The 12,743-nt window shown below is 40.3% G+C and overlaps 1 protein-coding gene across 5 annotated transcripts in view; it reads left to right on the plus strand.

Annotated features, from left to right (window-relative positions):
• Positions 1 to 12,743, plus strand: part of TTLL9 (tubulin tyrosine ligase like 9) — a 42,348-nt gene that overhangs the window by 21,350 nt on the left and 8,255 nt on the right. For 4 of the 5 annotated variants that reach the window (XM_074211853.1, XM_074211850.1, XM_074211849.1 and 1 more), the window contains 4 exons: positions 2,367 to 2,435; positions 3,127 to 3,217; positions 8,340 to 8,380; positions 8,928 to 9,015. In XM_074211853.1, coding sequence (XP_074067954.1) covers positions 2,367 to 2,435; positions 3,127 to 3,217; positions 8,340 to 8,380; positions 8,928 to 9,015 — 289 coding nt within the window. The remainder of the gene's footprint in view (positions 1 to 2,366; positions 2,436 to 3,126; positions 3,218 to 8,339; positions 8,381 to 8,927; positions 9,016 to 12,743) is intronic. The other variant, XM_074211851.1, reaches the window with a different exon arrangement.

Consider the following 12,743-nt stretch of genomic DNA (forward strand, 5'->3'; position numbering starts at 1 on the left):
ATATAAGACCCTTGAGAATATCCTTCATACCTGGAACAGTTTTTGGCACATTATTGGAGCTTGATAAATGACTTGTTGATGGACTGATGTGAGTTTAAAATGGTCCAGAGTATCATTCTGTTTTCTCAATCATATTCCTCTATATGGTCCACTCTGGGATTCAGCACTGGACTTGGGCAGGCTCTCACATTTACAAGCAGTGTGGCCTCCCCAGACAAGCTATGTAGAAATTCAATCTTCTCTTCTAAAATAAGGATAACATAATTTCATTATCCACTTCCCAGAGTGGTCATGGGGATCAAATAAGACAGTGGATGGGAATGTGTTATTGTAAAGTACACGTGTGAGTGATTATTGTTAATAAGGAGCATGAAGGGACATCTGGGACCTTGGAAAGGCCTAGCTCTGGCTCCCCTTATGACATGGATGTGAATTTTCCAGGACAGCTGTTTAAATTTAGTTGTCATCCTGAATGTTTTCATCTTACTCCATTCTGGTCCCCACTGACCATCGTCAATTGATTTGAGTTCTGAGATTGCAAACACATTTTAATAGAAAAGTTTACTTGGTAAATCTGTTGCTAAAAAATAGTCATGTCATGAATTTAAAAAACATTAGAAGTGAAATGAGTGCTATTTGGCTAATGGAGTGCTGACTGCTAATCACAGCTTTGGTTTCTGGGGCATTTTCCACATGGCAGTGCATTGCGGGAAGGAAGCAGGGACAGAAAGACCTATTGACTCACATCAGGAACCCTAAGCTTGCCTAGGGTCCAGCTTCTTAGAGCCTCTGGCTAGTATAAATAGCAGGCATGCTTGGGCTGGGAGGAGGCAGAGGAGGAATGAACAAAGGACTAAAGGAGTGATTCTTCCCAACTAGATAGAGATGAATTTTATCTATTTATCTATCTAATCTAGATTTATATATACATGTATATACACACACATGAAATACATTTACATACTCATATTTGATTAAAAAGTGTTTTCTATGTGCTCTAAAGGAGTTCATGTTCATAGTTTCAGCTGCAGATTAAAAGGCCTTGTAGTCCTTAGGACTTAGCAGCAGAGCAGGTGGTACTATATATTATTATTTTTAAAATAAATTTGTATTGATGTCTTCTTTTTTTTTTAACATTATCATAGTTTTCCCCAGTATTCCTCTCTCCCCCTCCCAGAGAGCCATCCCATTTAACAAATGGTATCTTTATCTTTTCTTTTATATTATTTCCACTGATAAAACCTATCTATTTCTGATGTTGAACTAGCTGACAATGCTAAGGACTTTGGTGACAAGAAATTTCTTTTCTTGGTCTTCAGTACCTATGTCTGGTGCTGCAGAAGCTGCTTTTAGGTCATATCTACACAAAGATTGCTTCCCTAGATGATGGCTCCAGGGGGTAGCCTGGAAACAAGGCTGATGATTTATATAGTGTTGCCATTCCTGGGGCCCTTGGAATCAATCTTGAGCTGGCTTCACTGAGCTTTAAGAGGATATAGTGGTCAAGCTATAGAACACAGGAGCTAAGTGGCATGGTGCATAGAATGCCAGATCTGGAGTCAGGAAGACTCATCTTTTTGAGTTCAAATCAGAATTCAGACACTTAATAGCTATGTGACCCTACACATATTACTTCACCCTGTTTATCTCAGTTTCCTTATCTGTAAAATGAGTTGGAGAAGGAAGTGGCAAATCACTCCAGAATGTCTGCCAAGAAAACCCCAACTGGGTTCTCAAAGAAATGGTCAAAACTGAAAATAACTGATTGACAACAAAAAATGGTCAAGAAGGTGGTGGTGAAAATTTAACTTCCCAAGAATGTACTTCATATCCCTCCCTCAGATTGCCCTGCTAAAAGCAGTTAGACTTGCTTATGGGTTTGTAGGCTAGTGGTTGGTGAGGGGGGTTGGCACCTTCCTTAAAGGAGTTGTTCCCTTGGGTAACAGCTGTTCAGTCAGACTGGAAGCAAAGTCAGTAGTCTGGGAGATACTGCTATTCCTTGAGAAGGTGAGTTCACCTTCACCAATTGCTTGGTCAGCAATTGGTGATGATGAGGATGGCAGGGCCATTCTCTACAGGGATGGTTCCCCCATTGATGGCCAGGGGGACCAAGCTGGAAGCAGGAGTGGTGATATATACACTCATGCCATTTTTAAATCTATTAAAGTTCACAGCACTGAGACTTTTGGGAGTTTGCACACACACACACACACACACACACACACACACACACACACACACACTCTTACACAAAACACATAATCACTAACATCCATGACATTCCTATATACACCATTCCCTTTAGAGATCTAATTAAATATTCTCTTTTCTCCTCTTTGCTTTCCTCTCTCCTTTTCCCCATCCAGGTGGCCAGGTCTCAGGGAAAAGGCATTTTCCTTTTCCGGAAGCTCAAAGACATCATAGACTGGAGGAAGGTGAGATTCGTGTCTTCCTTTCTCCCCTACCATCAACTCACTTCCCCCATATGAAAGGATATTTCTCCCTTTACTTCCTGACTTTGAGATGACTCTGACCATGATTCAGCTTTGTTCTTTGGTCCCTGAAAGCTTACTCGTTCATGTCCACCCCCCCCATCCTTGGAATGATGAAACCTTGGCCAGAGGGCAACCACTGTTTCTAACAGTGACATTCTCTGTGCCTTTTGGCAAATCACTGTACCTTTCAGGCTTTCAGTTCTTCCCTCTGTAAAATGAAGGGGTTGGAGTAGATGGTTCCTAAAGTTCTCTTATCCTATTTGTGACATAGCATTGGAAAACCTGCCCTCTTGAACCTCTTATAGGAGTGGGGCCTGGAGTGGGGGGTAGGGGTAGGGGAGAGACCAGAAGTAGGAATTGAAGCCAGCAAGGACTGGTATCCCAAGTCAGTTGCCCTTCCCTTGCCCTCTCACCAGAGGTAGGGAAGTACAGGAGGGCTATCATATGTGTGGGAATGCCCCTGAGTCCTGAAATGCCACCACTCCCCATGGACACCATGTATGTATGGAGGATGTCAGGGGCTGTTGCCTAGAGGGGGAAGCCCAGGGTGGGACAGGGAGCTCCCGGTCATGTCTCTTCTAGCTTGTGCTGGCCAAGAAGGAAACAGAAGTTGGGGCTTTGTGTCTGTCAGGATGTGAGCCGCTACGATGACCAGAAAGATGACATCCCAGTGGAGAACTACGTAGCTCAACGTTACATCGAAAATCCTTATTTGATAGGAGGTAGAGTGGCTCCCTGACCCCATGCAATCCCTTCTGACTAGTCAGACACTTACTGGGGAATCTTTCCATGTCCAGCCAGGTACTAGACCTTCTCTGAGAGACAGTGTTTTAAAGCCCAGCTCCTGACCTCAAAGAGCTGACAATGTGCCTCTCCTCTCTTAGTGTGAGATAATACAGATACACATACAAAAATTCCCAAGAATTCCCTGCAAAACAAGTAGATTGGGAAGTCACGGTGTAATACAATACTCAGGGGAAAATGGAGAAGTGTGATGGGTAGAGTCTTAGCATCTGAATCTTGGAGTTGGAAGAGACCTCAGACTTAACCAAAGCATGAATTCTTCCTAGGATATCACAAGGTATCAGCCAACCTTTGCTTTATCATAATGAGGGACAGGGAACTCATAACCTCACCACTTACATTAATGTGCAGCTCTGATGGCTGGTATTCTCTTTCTTAGTGTGAGCCAGAATTGGCTTTTTACTCTCTGTTTCTATTTCTACCTTTTGGAATCAAATCAAATAAATTTCACACGGCTGGAATGTCAGCTAATTGAAAGCTGCTGTCTTCTCTCCCCCAGGCTAAATAGCCTCAATTCCTTCAAATGTTGGGCATGTGACCAGGATTCAAAGCTTCCTTTCCTACCCCAGTCACTCTCCTCTAAATGGCTTCTCAATAGTCTTTCTAAAATGTGATGGTGAGAACTTCTGAACATCAGGTTCTAGAGGTGCAGAGGAAAACCACAGACAAAAGGACTCCTAGTTCCCTCGTTCTGGGGGGCCCTATGAGTATGACCCCAAGGCTGGATGCACTGGCCTCCAAGTCACCCAGTTATCTACTCGGGAGCATGTGATCCACAGATCTCATAAGTGTTTTCCACATGAATTTGGTTCCCATGGCTTAAGCTGCTTGGTTTCAGATTAGTGGAGAGGAGGGGAGAGCCTTCCTGGCTGGTACAGTGTTAGCAAAAGCATATGGGTCAGATGGTGATAGGCTTGATTTGAGGTCAGTCATTGGAGATAAGGCTACAAAGGGAAATTTTGGTAGATCATGGAAGGCCTTGAATGCCAGGCAGGAGAGTTTGACTTTGATTGTCTAGGGAATGGGGTTGGTTTTTTAGTTAGGGATATGACCCATTCCTGCAAAGGCATAGTGGGGTGGGGGTGGATCTCAAATGAGGCTCTTTCCATTTGAGTGAAGAAATATTTCAACTTCTCAGCTCTGAAAACCTCTAAATCTTATCATACTGGTGCAGGAGCTTCACCTAGTGATGAGAATGATAGTGAAAAATTATAGGGGCTGAGAACCAGACACAGTTTGATCCTAAACTAATACTTTCCTTGAAAATAAGAGGTCACAGGGCGGCTAGGTGGCATAGTGGATAAAGCACCAGCCCTGGAGTCAGGAGTACCTGGGTTCAAATCCGATCTCAGACACTTAATAATTACCTAGCTGTGTGGCCTTGGGCAAGCCACTTAACTCTGTTTGCCTTACAAAAAACTAAAAAGACTAAAAAAAAAAAAAAGAAAATAAGAGGTCACAGGCACTTTAAATTATAATCACAATAAATTGTTAAGAGATATAAGACTTAAGTATAAAAGGTCACATTTTTAAAAATTAGAGAATAGAAGGAGGGACAATTCTTAATCAAAAGGACTAGATGAGGCAGTGGATAAAACACCGGCCCTTGAGTCAGGAGTACCTGGGTTCAAATGCAGCCTCAGACATTTAATAATGACCTAGCTGTGTGTGGCCTTGGGCAAGCCACTTAACCCCATTTACCTTGCAAAAAAAAAAACAACCCTAAAAACAAAGGACTAGAACTGATAACAAAAGAAAACACAATAGGAAATTTTGATTGCAGAAGTTAAGCTTTTATACAAATAAAAGCAATGCATAACAAATAAGAAAGGTTATAGACTAGAGAAAAATGCTTGTAACAAATATCACTGATATAGGTCTGATATCTAAGCTACATAGGGAATTGACACATTATCAACCTAAGAACTATTCTCCAACAGTTAAGTGACCCAAAGATATATAGTTTTCAAAAGTAGGAATGCAAACTATAGCCAAATGAGATCAGTTCCAATCATTAACAAAAGATATTCAAAGGAAAACTACTCTGAAGTTTAACCTTCCAGTCTGCAAATTGGCAAAGACGACAAAAACATGGAAGCCAATATGAGATTTACTGTTCATAGAATGATGTAACGATTTGGAATTATATAAGAAAAGTAATTAAAGAGTTCATTCACTTTGATTTACCTGATCCACTACCAGACATATAGCCCAAGAAGGTCAAAGAAACATAAGTATATACATAAATATTCATATCAGTATTTTGTGCAGTGGATAAACCAACTGTAATTTTATGAATATCATGTAATATTACTGTGTAAAATAAGATGCCCTGAATAGGGGGGATTCAGAGAAACCTGGGAAAAAACCAGAGGTCCAATTCACACAAGACAATGATGTGAATGAAAAGAGTACTTTAAAAGATGAAGAACTGAATGATCATAAACCTAGCAAAGGTTCAGGAGAGTGGGTCATGAAATGGGTCACCCCTTTCTCTGAAAAAAGAGGGTACTAGGACCTGGTACAGCTTGGGAGTTCAACTGGGTCACAGCATCAGGGGTTTTCCTTTTAACTTTCTCTTTGATACAAGAGAGGTTTAATTCCAGTTTTGGAGGGGTAAGTTGTGGCATGGAAGTGGTATTTCCAGGAATGATCACAATGTTAAAACAAATGACACCATTCAAACTTTTTTTTTTTAAGAAAATAGGCCAGGGGGCAGCTAGGTGGTCCAGTGGATAGAGTACTGGCCCTGGAGCCAGGAGGACCTGAGTTCAAATCCAACCCCCAGACACTTAAAATTACTGTGTGACCTTGGGCAAGTCACTTAACCCCATTGCCTTGCAAAAAACGAAAATAGATCAGAGTCAGATCTGTGTGTCTCATCAGTCATTTAGTTCTGCCCCCAAAGTTGAGAAGCCCCTTGATTGGTTTGGCTTAGTGGTTAGAATCAGGTGCTAATTAGGTCAGAGTTTTGATTTGTTCCTCAGGGACCTGTCAGTTCCTGACCACAAACCTCATCCCAGTTATATCTGGACACTGGGGTTCTCAAAGAGTTTGGAAGGAAAGGGCTTCCTCTGTGACTCTGTGCAGCCCAGTCCTATTGTGGGAAATCTATCTCAGGTCATATCAGTGACAATATCATTTTGGGGCACAATGTTGTAGGAAGATTACTTGGTCTTCTCCAAAGAACTGAGATGAGTCTTAGCCTTGATACTTAACTCCCTATGTGAACCTGAAGAAGAGGTTACTTCTCTGATCCTTAGTCCCTTTGTCAGTAAAATGGGGAGAATACTTGTACAACTTCCCTCACCTGGTTGTTGGGAAAAGAACACTTACTGACATGCTGTCCATCTACATGGACCACCCCTCCTCATAATCATCACATCTCTCAACACTGTAGTCCTTCAGATAGACACCTTCTCCCTACATCATCAAGACCACCATTCAAGAGGCAGCTCTTATTACTGAAGGCTTCATGGGGATATGGGACAAATAGAGATACAAAGGTGAAGAGAGTAAAAAAGGAAGTAGACTCAAGTACCAGACGTTTCTCTTTGTATGTATGTATGTGTGTGTGTGTGTGTGTGTGTATGTATATATGTAAGAGAGGGGGAAAGAGAGACAGATAGACACAGACCCACACACACACACACACACATGCACACAGAGAAAGAAACAGAGAGAGTGAGAGAGAGAGAGAGAGATTACTAAGGCAGTAAATAAGATTCATAGCCAAGAGTCAAACCCAAAGCCTCCAGCTACAAAGTCAGCACTCAATGGAGAACAGGGATTCTTAACTTCTTTTGTGCCATGCATTCCATCTCAGAATAATGGTTTTTTAAAATTAAAAATAATAATTCATAATTGGAAGAAATTCCAAAGTTCAGTTATAGGTTAGAGAAAATAAGAGGTGATTTTTTTCCCTCATTCAAGTTCACAGATTCCCCTGAGAACTATCATGGTCCCCAAGTTAAGAACCCCGGTTCTAATGGACTGTTTATACTAAACCATCCTCAAAAGTTATTTTCAGAGGTTGCTTCTATCTGGGTGCATATTGGGAGAATGATGAGACTTTACTGTTTTCAATATCCCAAGGAAATATCCCACCTCCTCTTGTAGAATGTAAACTCTTTGAGGAAGGAGATTGGGTCATCTTGTTTTTGTCTCTCCAGCATGGAGCACAGTGTCTTCCATGCAGATGGATTGTTTGTTGAATTAAATTGAATTGATTGGAAGTGAGAGTTTTGTGTATAATGCTCTTGGACATTATAACTTGGATAGCTGTTTGTGGTAATAACAATAAGCTCCTACTGTGGAACAAACCTCAGTCCTTGAATTCTCCTTTTGGAGAACCAATTACTTTGCCTTTTTGGAGGGTAGGATTACTTTCTCCTTTTACTTCAGTAGTTTATGTACTCTTCTGGGATGGTTCCAGCAGGATTAAGTTAGTAGGCTGACTCTTTTTTACCCTAGATACAGTTTTTATCTTATTTTTTTTTTAATAAAAATTTAAAAACAGTTTTAAAAATCTGATTTTAACCAAAGGCCTTTTGTTTTCCATTGCAGTCCCCCCCCCCAAATATACCCACCCTCATTCCCAATGAACCTGCCTTTCTAACAAGAAAAACAGTTAAGCAATTAAATTACTCAATGGTGCAACCATGTATGATAGGACACAAGGCACACTCTGGTTGGTGACCTAACTTTTACTTGAGGTTCCTTGTTCTGAGATCCTTTCCTTGTCCATCAAGAGAGGAAAGGGTGGGAGGTAAAGTGTGGCACCAAGAGTTGAAAATCTGAATTTTAAAGAAATGGAAATGAAAAATCAAGTACCTGTGCTTTGAGTTGTAGCCTCAGCAGTGGAGATGGGGATACTGAGCCATCCACTATTCACTGCTTCTGTGAGAAGGGCATCTTACTTATGAGCTAGCTGGATGAAATCTTCGGTATAACACACTCTCTGTGGGACACTAATTGGCTTGGGATGGAGGTGGAACAAAACAAGTGACCTATATCTAACATTAATTCTCTGCTCCATAGGGCGCAAATTTGACCTGCGAGTATATGTCTTGGTCATGTCTGTAAGTAACTGAATTCAATGACTGCAATAGGGAGGTGGTTTGAGTTTGGGGATCAGTCCTGGGGACCTACATGAACTTCCTTGTCCAGTTTTAATGTAAACTAGAAGTAAGTTGAAGTGCTGGCAGGAGACACATTCTTAAGCTTTTCAGGGGATGGCAATGAATTTTTCTCTGATCTGACACTTGGGTGTCCTTTTTTGCTCCCTTCACCTTTGCCCCTCTGTTTTTCTCACTCTTTCATCCTTGATTCTTTTTCCTTTTCTCCGGTATATCTGCCTTCTCATTTCTCTCTCTCCATTCTTTTGTCACCCTCTGTCTTCCCTCTTCCTTCTGTTTTCATCTATCTTTCTTCGATATTCTCCTACACTGTTTCTCTCCCACTATTTTTTCTCTACCCTTCTTTCCACCCCCAACCCTTTTCTTCTCCTTCCCTCATTCTCTTCCTCCATCTCTCATCTCTTCATCTGTTCTATGTCTCTCTATTCCTCCTTACCTCTCTTTCCTCAATCCTTCTCCTGTCTCCCTCTTTCTGGCTTCTCTTCAACAGTACATCCCCCTTCGGGCCTGGTTATACCGAGATGGCTTCGTTCGGTTCTCCAACACCCGCTTCACACTGAGCAGTATTGATGATCACTGTATCCTCAATAAACATTGGTTAAGTACTTGTCTGGAACACTGAGTATCAACAACAAGAGGTCTTGTCCTCAAGAAGCTTATCTATTTCTCTAGTAGATTTATGTATATGCATAAGTAAATTCAAAATTTGAAGAGAGAATATTAACCACCAGGGGAGAGGGGTTGATGGGAAGCTTCATCGAGATGGTGACATGTGAATAGAGGTTTTGAAATTCTGAGAAATCAATATAAAAGAACATATTCCATGCCTGGAGAAAGGTAGGAGAGGACTGGCTTGTACAAATGAACCTATACATCTGGGATAGCTTGTGTGTTAAACAGAGATTGGACATGAAATGCTAAGCTTAGAGATCTCAGTATTCCTAATAGACTGATTTGCTGGCATGTAGAAGGAGAATAATATGAAATAAAGCTAGAAAGGTAGGTCACAAGTATATTCTGAGGGCCTTAAAACACTTGAGAAATTTATATTTATCATAGGAGTGATAGGGAGCTATAGAGAAATAGGGGAATGACATGGCTAGACCTGTGTCATGGAAATTTCATCTGGTCAGATGTGTGGGTAATGGATTAGAGAGGGAAAACCAGAAACAGGAGGGCTACATCTCAGTGGTTCAAGTGTAAGGACAGAGGAAGACCTGAATTAAGACTGTAAATCTGTGAGCAAAGAGCAATGGATGGATACTAGAGATATTGTGGAGGTACCAGATAAGAAATGCTTAACCAATTGTGTATGGGAGATACTGTATTGGAGAGGGAATATTGATGTGGAGGTTATGAACTTGAGTGATTGGGACTATGAAGTGCCCTTAACATTAATAGAGAAGTTTGGAAGAAGAATTTTGGAGAAAAGATGATCAGTTCTGTTTTAGTCATGTTGAATTTGAGATGCCAAAGGAACCTCAAAAAGTAGGGCTGTAGCTCAGGCTTTTGGAGATGCAATATTATTAGGATTAGGAGTGGTAGACTGAATGAATTTCCTCCCAAACTGCTTTTTGTCATTCCCTCTGTTCCTTGGCTATACTCTTTCCTTTTCATTTTTTTTTAAGGTTTTTGCAAGGCAAACGGGGTTAAGTGGCTTGTCCAAGGCCACACAGCTAGGTAATTATTAAGTGTCTGAGACCAGATTTGAACCCAGGTACTACTGACTCCAGGGCCAGTGCTCTATCTACTACGCCACCTAGCCACCCCCTCTTTCCTTTTCCTAATTTAAATTCTGGTCCATGGACTTCTAGTGAACTTCCCATCTTGTAAGAACTTTGGACCTGGGGTCACAGAATCAGAGAATGTCAGTGTTAACTGGAATTCAAAGATCCTTGAAGGAAGCTCAGAATTCATCAAATCCAGCCTGTACCTGACCAAGAATTTCTTCTACAACATACTTGAAGCTGTCCAGTCTCTGCCTATAGACTTCCAATACCTAACACAATTCTTATGGTATTTAACGCTTGTAGAATTGAAATGAATGCAAGAGAGTCCACTATTTCTCAGATACCCCATTTCACTTTGGGACAGCTCTAATAGAGCTAAATCTGCCTCTTCAACTTTACTTAGTATTCCTAGTTCTTTCCTCTGGTGCAAGTAATAATGATCATGTTCCCAAGTCATCTGTTCCCTAGGCTAGGCATTCCTTACTTTATAGGGAATGTTCAAAAATCCTATTAACATCACTTTTTTTTCCCCATGTAAGATTTTTTACTGTATTTCCAGGGATAAATCTAATCTAAATGAGACAATATAAGAAATTATTATCTTCCTTGTTCTGCATACTATACTTTTCTTTTTTAAAAATTTTATTTATTTAAGGCAATGGGGTTAAGTGACTTGTCCATGGTCTCACAGCTAAGCAATTATTAAGTGTCTGAGGCTGGATTTGAACTCAGGTACTCCTAACTACAGGACAGGTGTACCATCTACTGTGCCACCTATACTTTTCTTAATGAAGTCTAGGATTTATTCTCTTGACTGCTATGTCACCCTAGTGACCCATATTGATCTAGCGGTCCACTAAAACCCCCAGATCTCTTTCACAAGAATGTTGTTTAGCCAGGTCCTCCTCTTCAGTATTCTTGAAGTTGATTATCTGAACTCAAGGGTTGAGTTTCACGTTTATCCTTATTATTTTGATCCATTGTTCTAACCTATAGATGTATTTCTGGATTTGAACTTTGTCATCCAGGGTGTTAGCTGTCATGTGATCTGCAAATTTGACAATTAAATTGGATTCCTTCATTAAAGACATTGATACAAATAACAGAACAAGGTCATGGACAGATCCATGAAATCTTTTCACGAAGATCCTCCCTCCCAGGTGACATTGACCTATGGAGTCTAGTGATTCAATTAGTTCTGATTCCTCCTAATAGTATGTTCTCTTAAGCGTACTGTTTTCTCCATTTTGTCCACATGGAAGCATAGCATGCAATACCCTGTGAAATCTTTTGCTAAAATCTAATTATACTATGAATCTGAATCAAGAATGAAGCAAGTTCTTAAAGTTTGCATAGAACAGTGTTAAACCCTAAGGAAACAACTAGAGAATAAGAGACCTGTCCTCCAGGCACTCACAGTCAAATAGCAGAGAAAACACACATGCCTATGACATGTCCCTGATATACCAGTTAAGATATTACTTAGACCTATAGTTTCCCTTCTTTAGAGCATAGACCCCTTCAGAACAAGAAGATTTACCTTCCTTAGGTATCCTTGATGCTCATGAAGATTAAGAAATGCTTATTGACTTCACTATTGAGGATCTGCTATGTAGTAGCTTTGTCCTGGGAGTACAAATAGAAGGAATGAAACAATTCTCTACTCTGGGAGGAGCTTACTTTCACTCTCCTTTCCTCGATCTCCTCAATTGATCACTCTCTCTGTCTTGAAGCTTCTTTTTAATTTTAATGAAATTAATTTAATACATGCACATCATATTTACTTATGCATTTATGTATTGTTTTTCCTTAGTAGAATTTAAAGTCACTGGAGAGCAGAGAAATCATATTCCTCATGCTTTGCACATAGTCGGCAATTAACAAATTTGCTTCATTGAATTAAATGTTCACAATCAAAGCTTTTAATTGTGTTCCATAATTTTGCAAGGTCAAGGTCACTAATCTATAGTTTGCAAAACCTGCTCTCTATCCCCCTTTAAAAAAATGGTTGTATTTGTTCTTATTCAGGTCCTTGGTACTGTTTTAGATTCCCACAGTCTTTTAAAGATCATTAGCAAAGGTTTAACACCCACATCTAATTTTTTTCAGTACCCCAATATCTAGGTTATCTGGGTCCAGTGATTTACTTGTCTGATCTCCTTACTACTTACCTATGTTGTTTGTTAACCAAACCAATCCAAAAATTATTCTCATTGAGAGAAAATGAATGAAAAAAATATGAGTTGAAAAGTTCATTCTCACTGTCATCAATTATCAAACTTCTTCCCACCCCTTGGATCCTGCTTTGATCTTCCCTTTGCCTCTAACATTACTTAATAAAAACCCAGCTCTTCTTTGTCCTCCTCCTTGATTGCCAGATGCAGTTCATGTGAGGTTTTAGCACACTTGCTAATTCTTATGGGACCTTGCTTCTTTGTATTCATTCTTCATCACTTGCCATAGCTGTGCTTGTCTTTTTTGTAATCTGCAGCAGTTAATGAATTCCTGGTGCTTCCACACCAAAGCACCCTTTAATCCCCCCACTGGAATAATTTCTATTTGAGTTTTTAGAATTT

The sequence above is a fragment of the Macrotis lagotis genome, chromosome 1 (genome assembly GCF_037893015.1).
Source record: "Macrotis lagotis isolate mMagLag1 chromosome 1, bilby.v1.9.chrom.fasta, whole genome shotgun sequence".
NCBI classification, from domain to species: domain Eukaryota; kingdom Metazoa; phylum Chordata; class Mammalia; order Peramelemorphia; family Peramelidae; genus Macrotis; species Macrotis lagotis.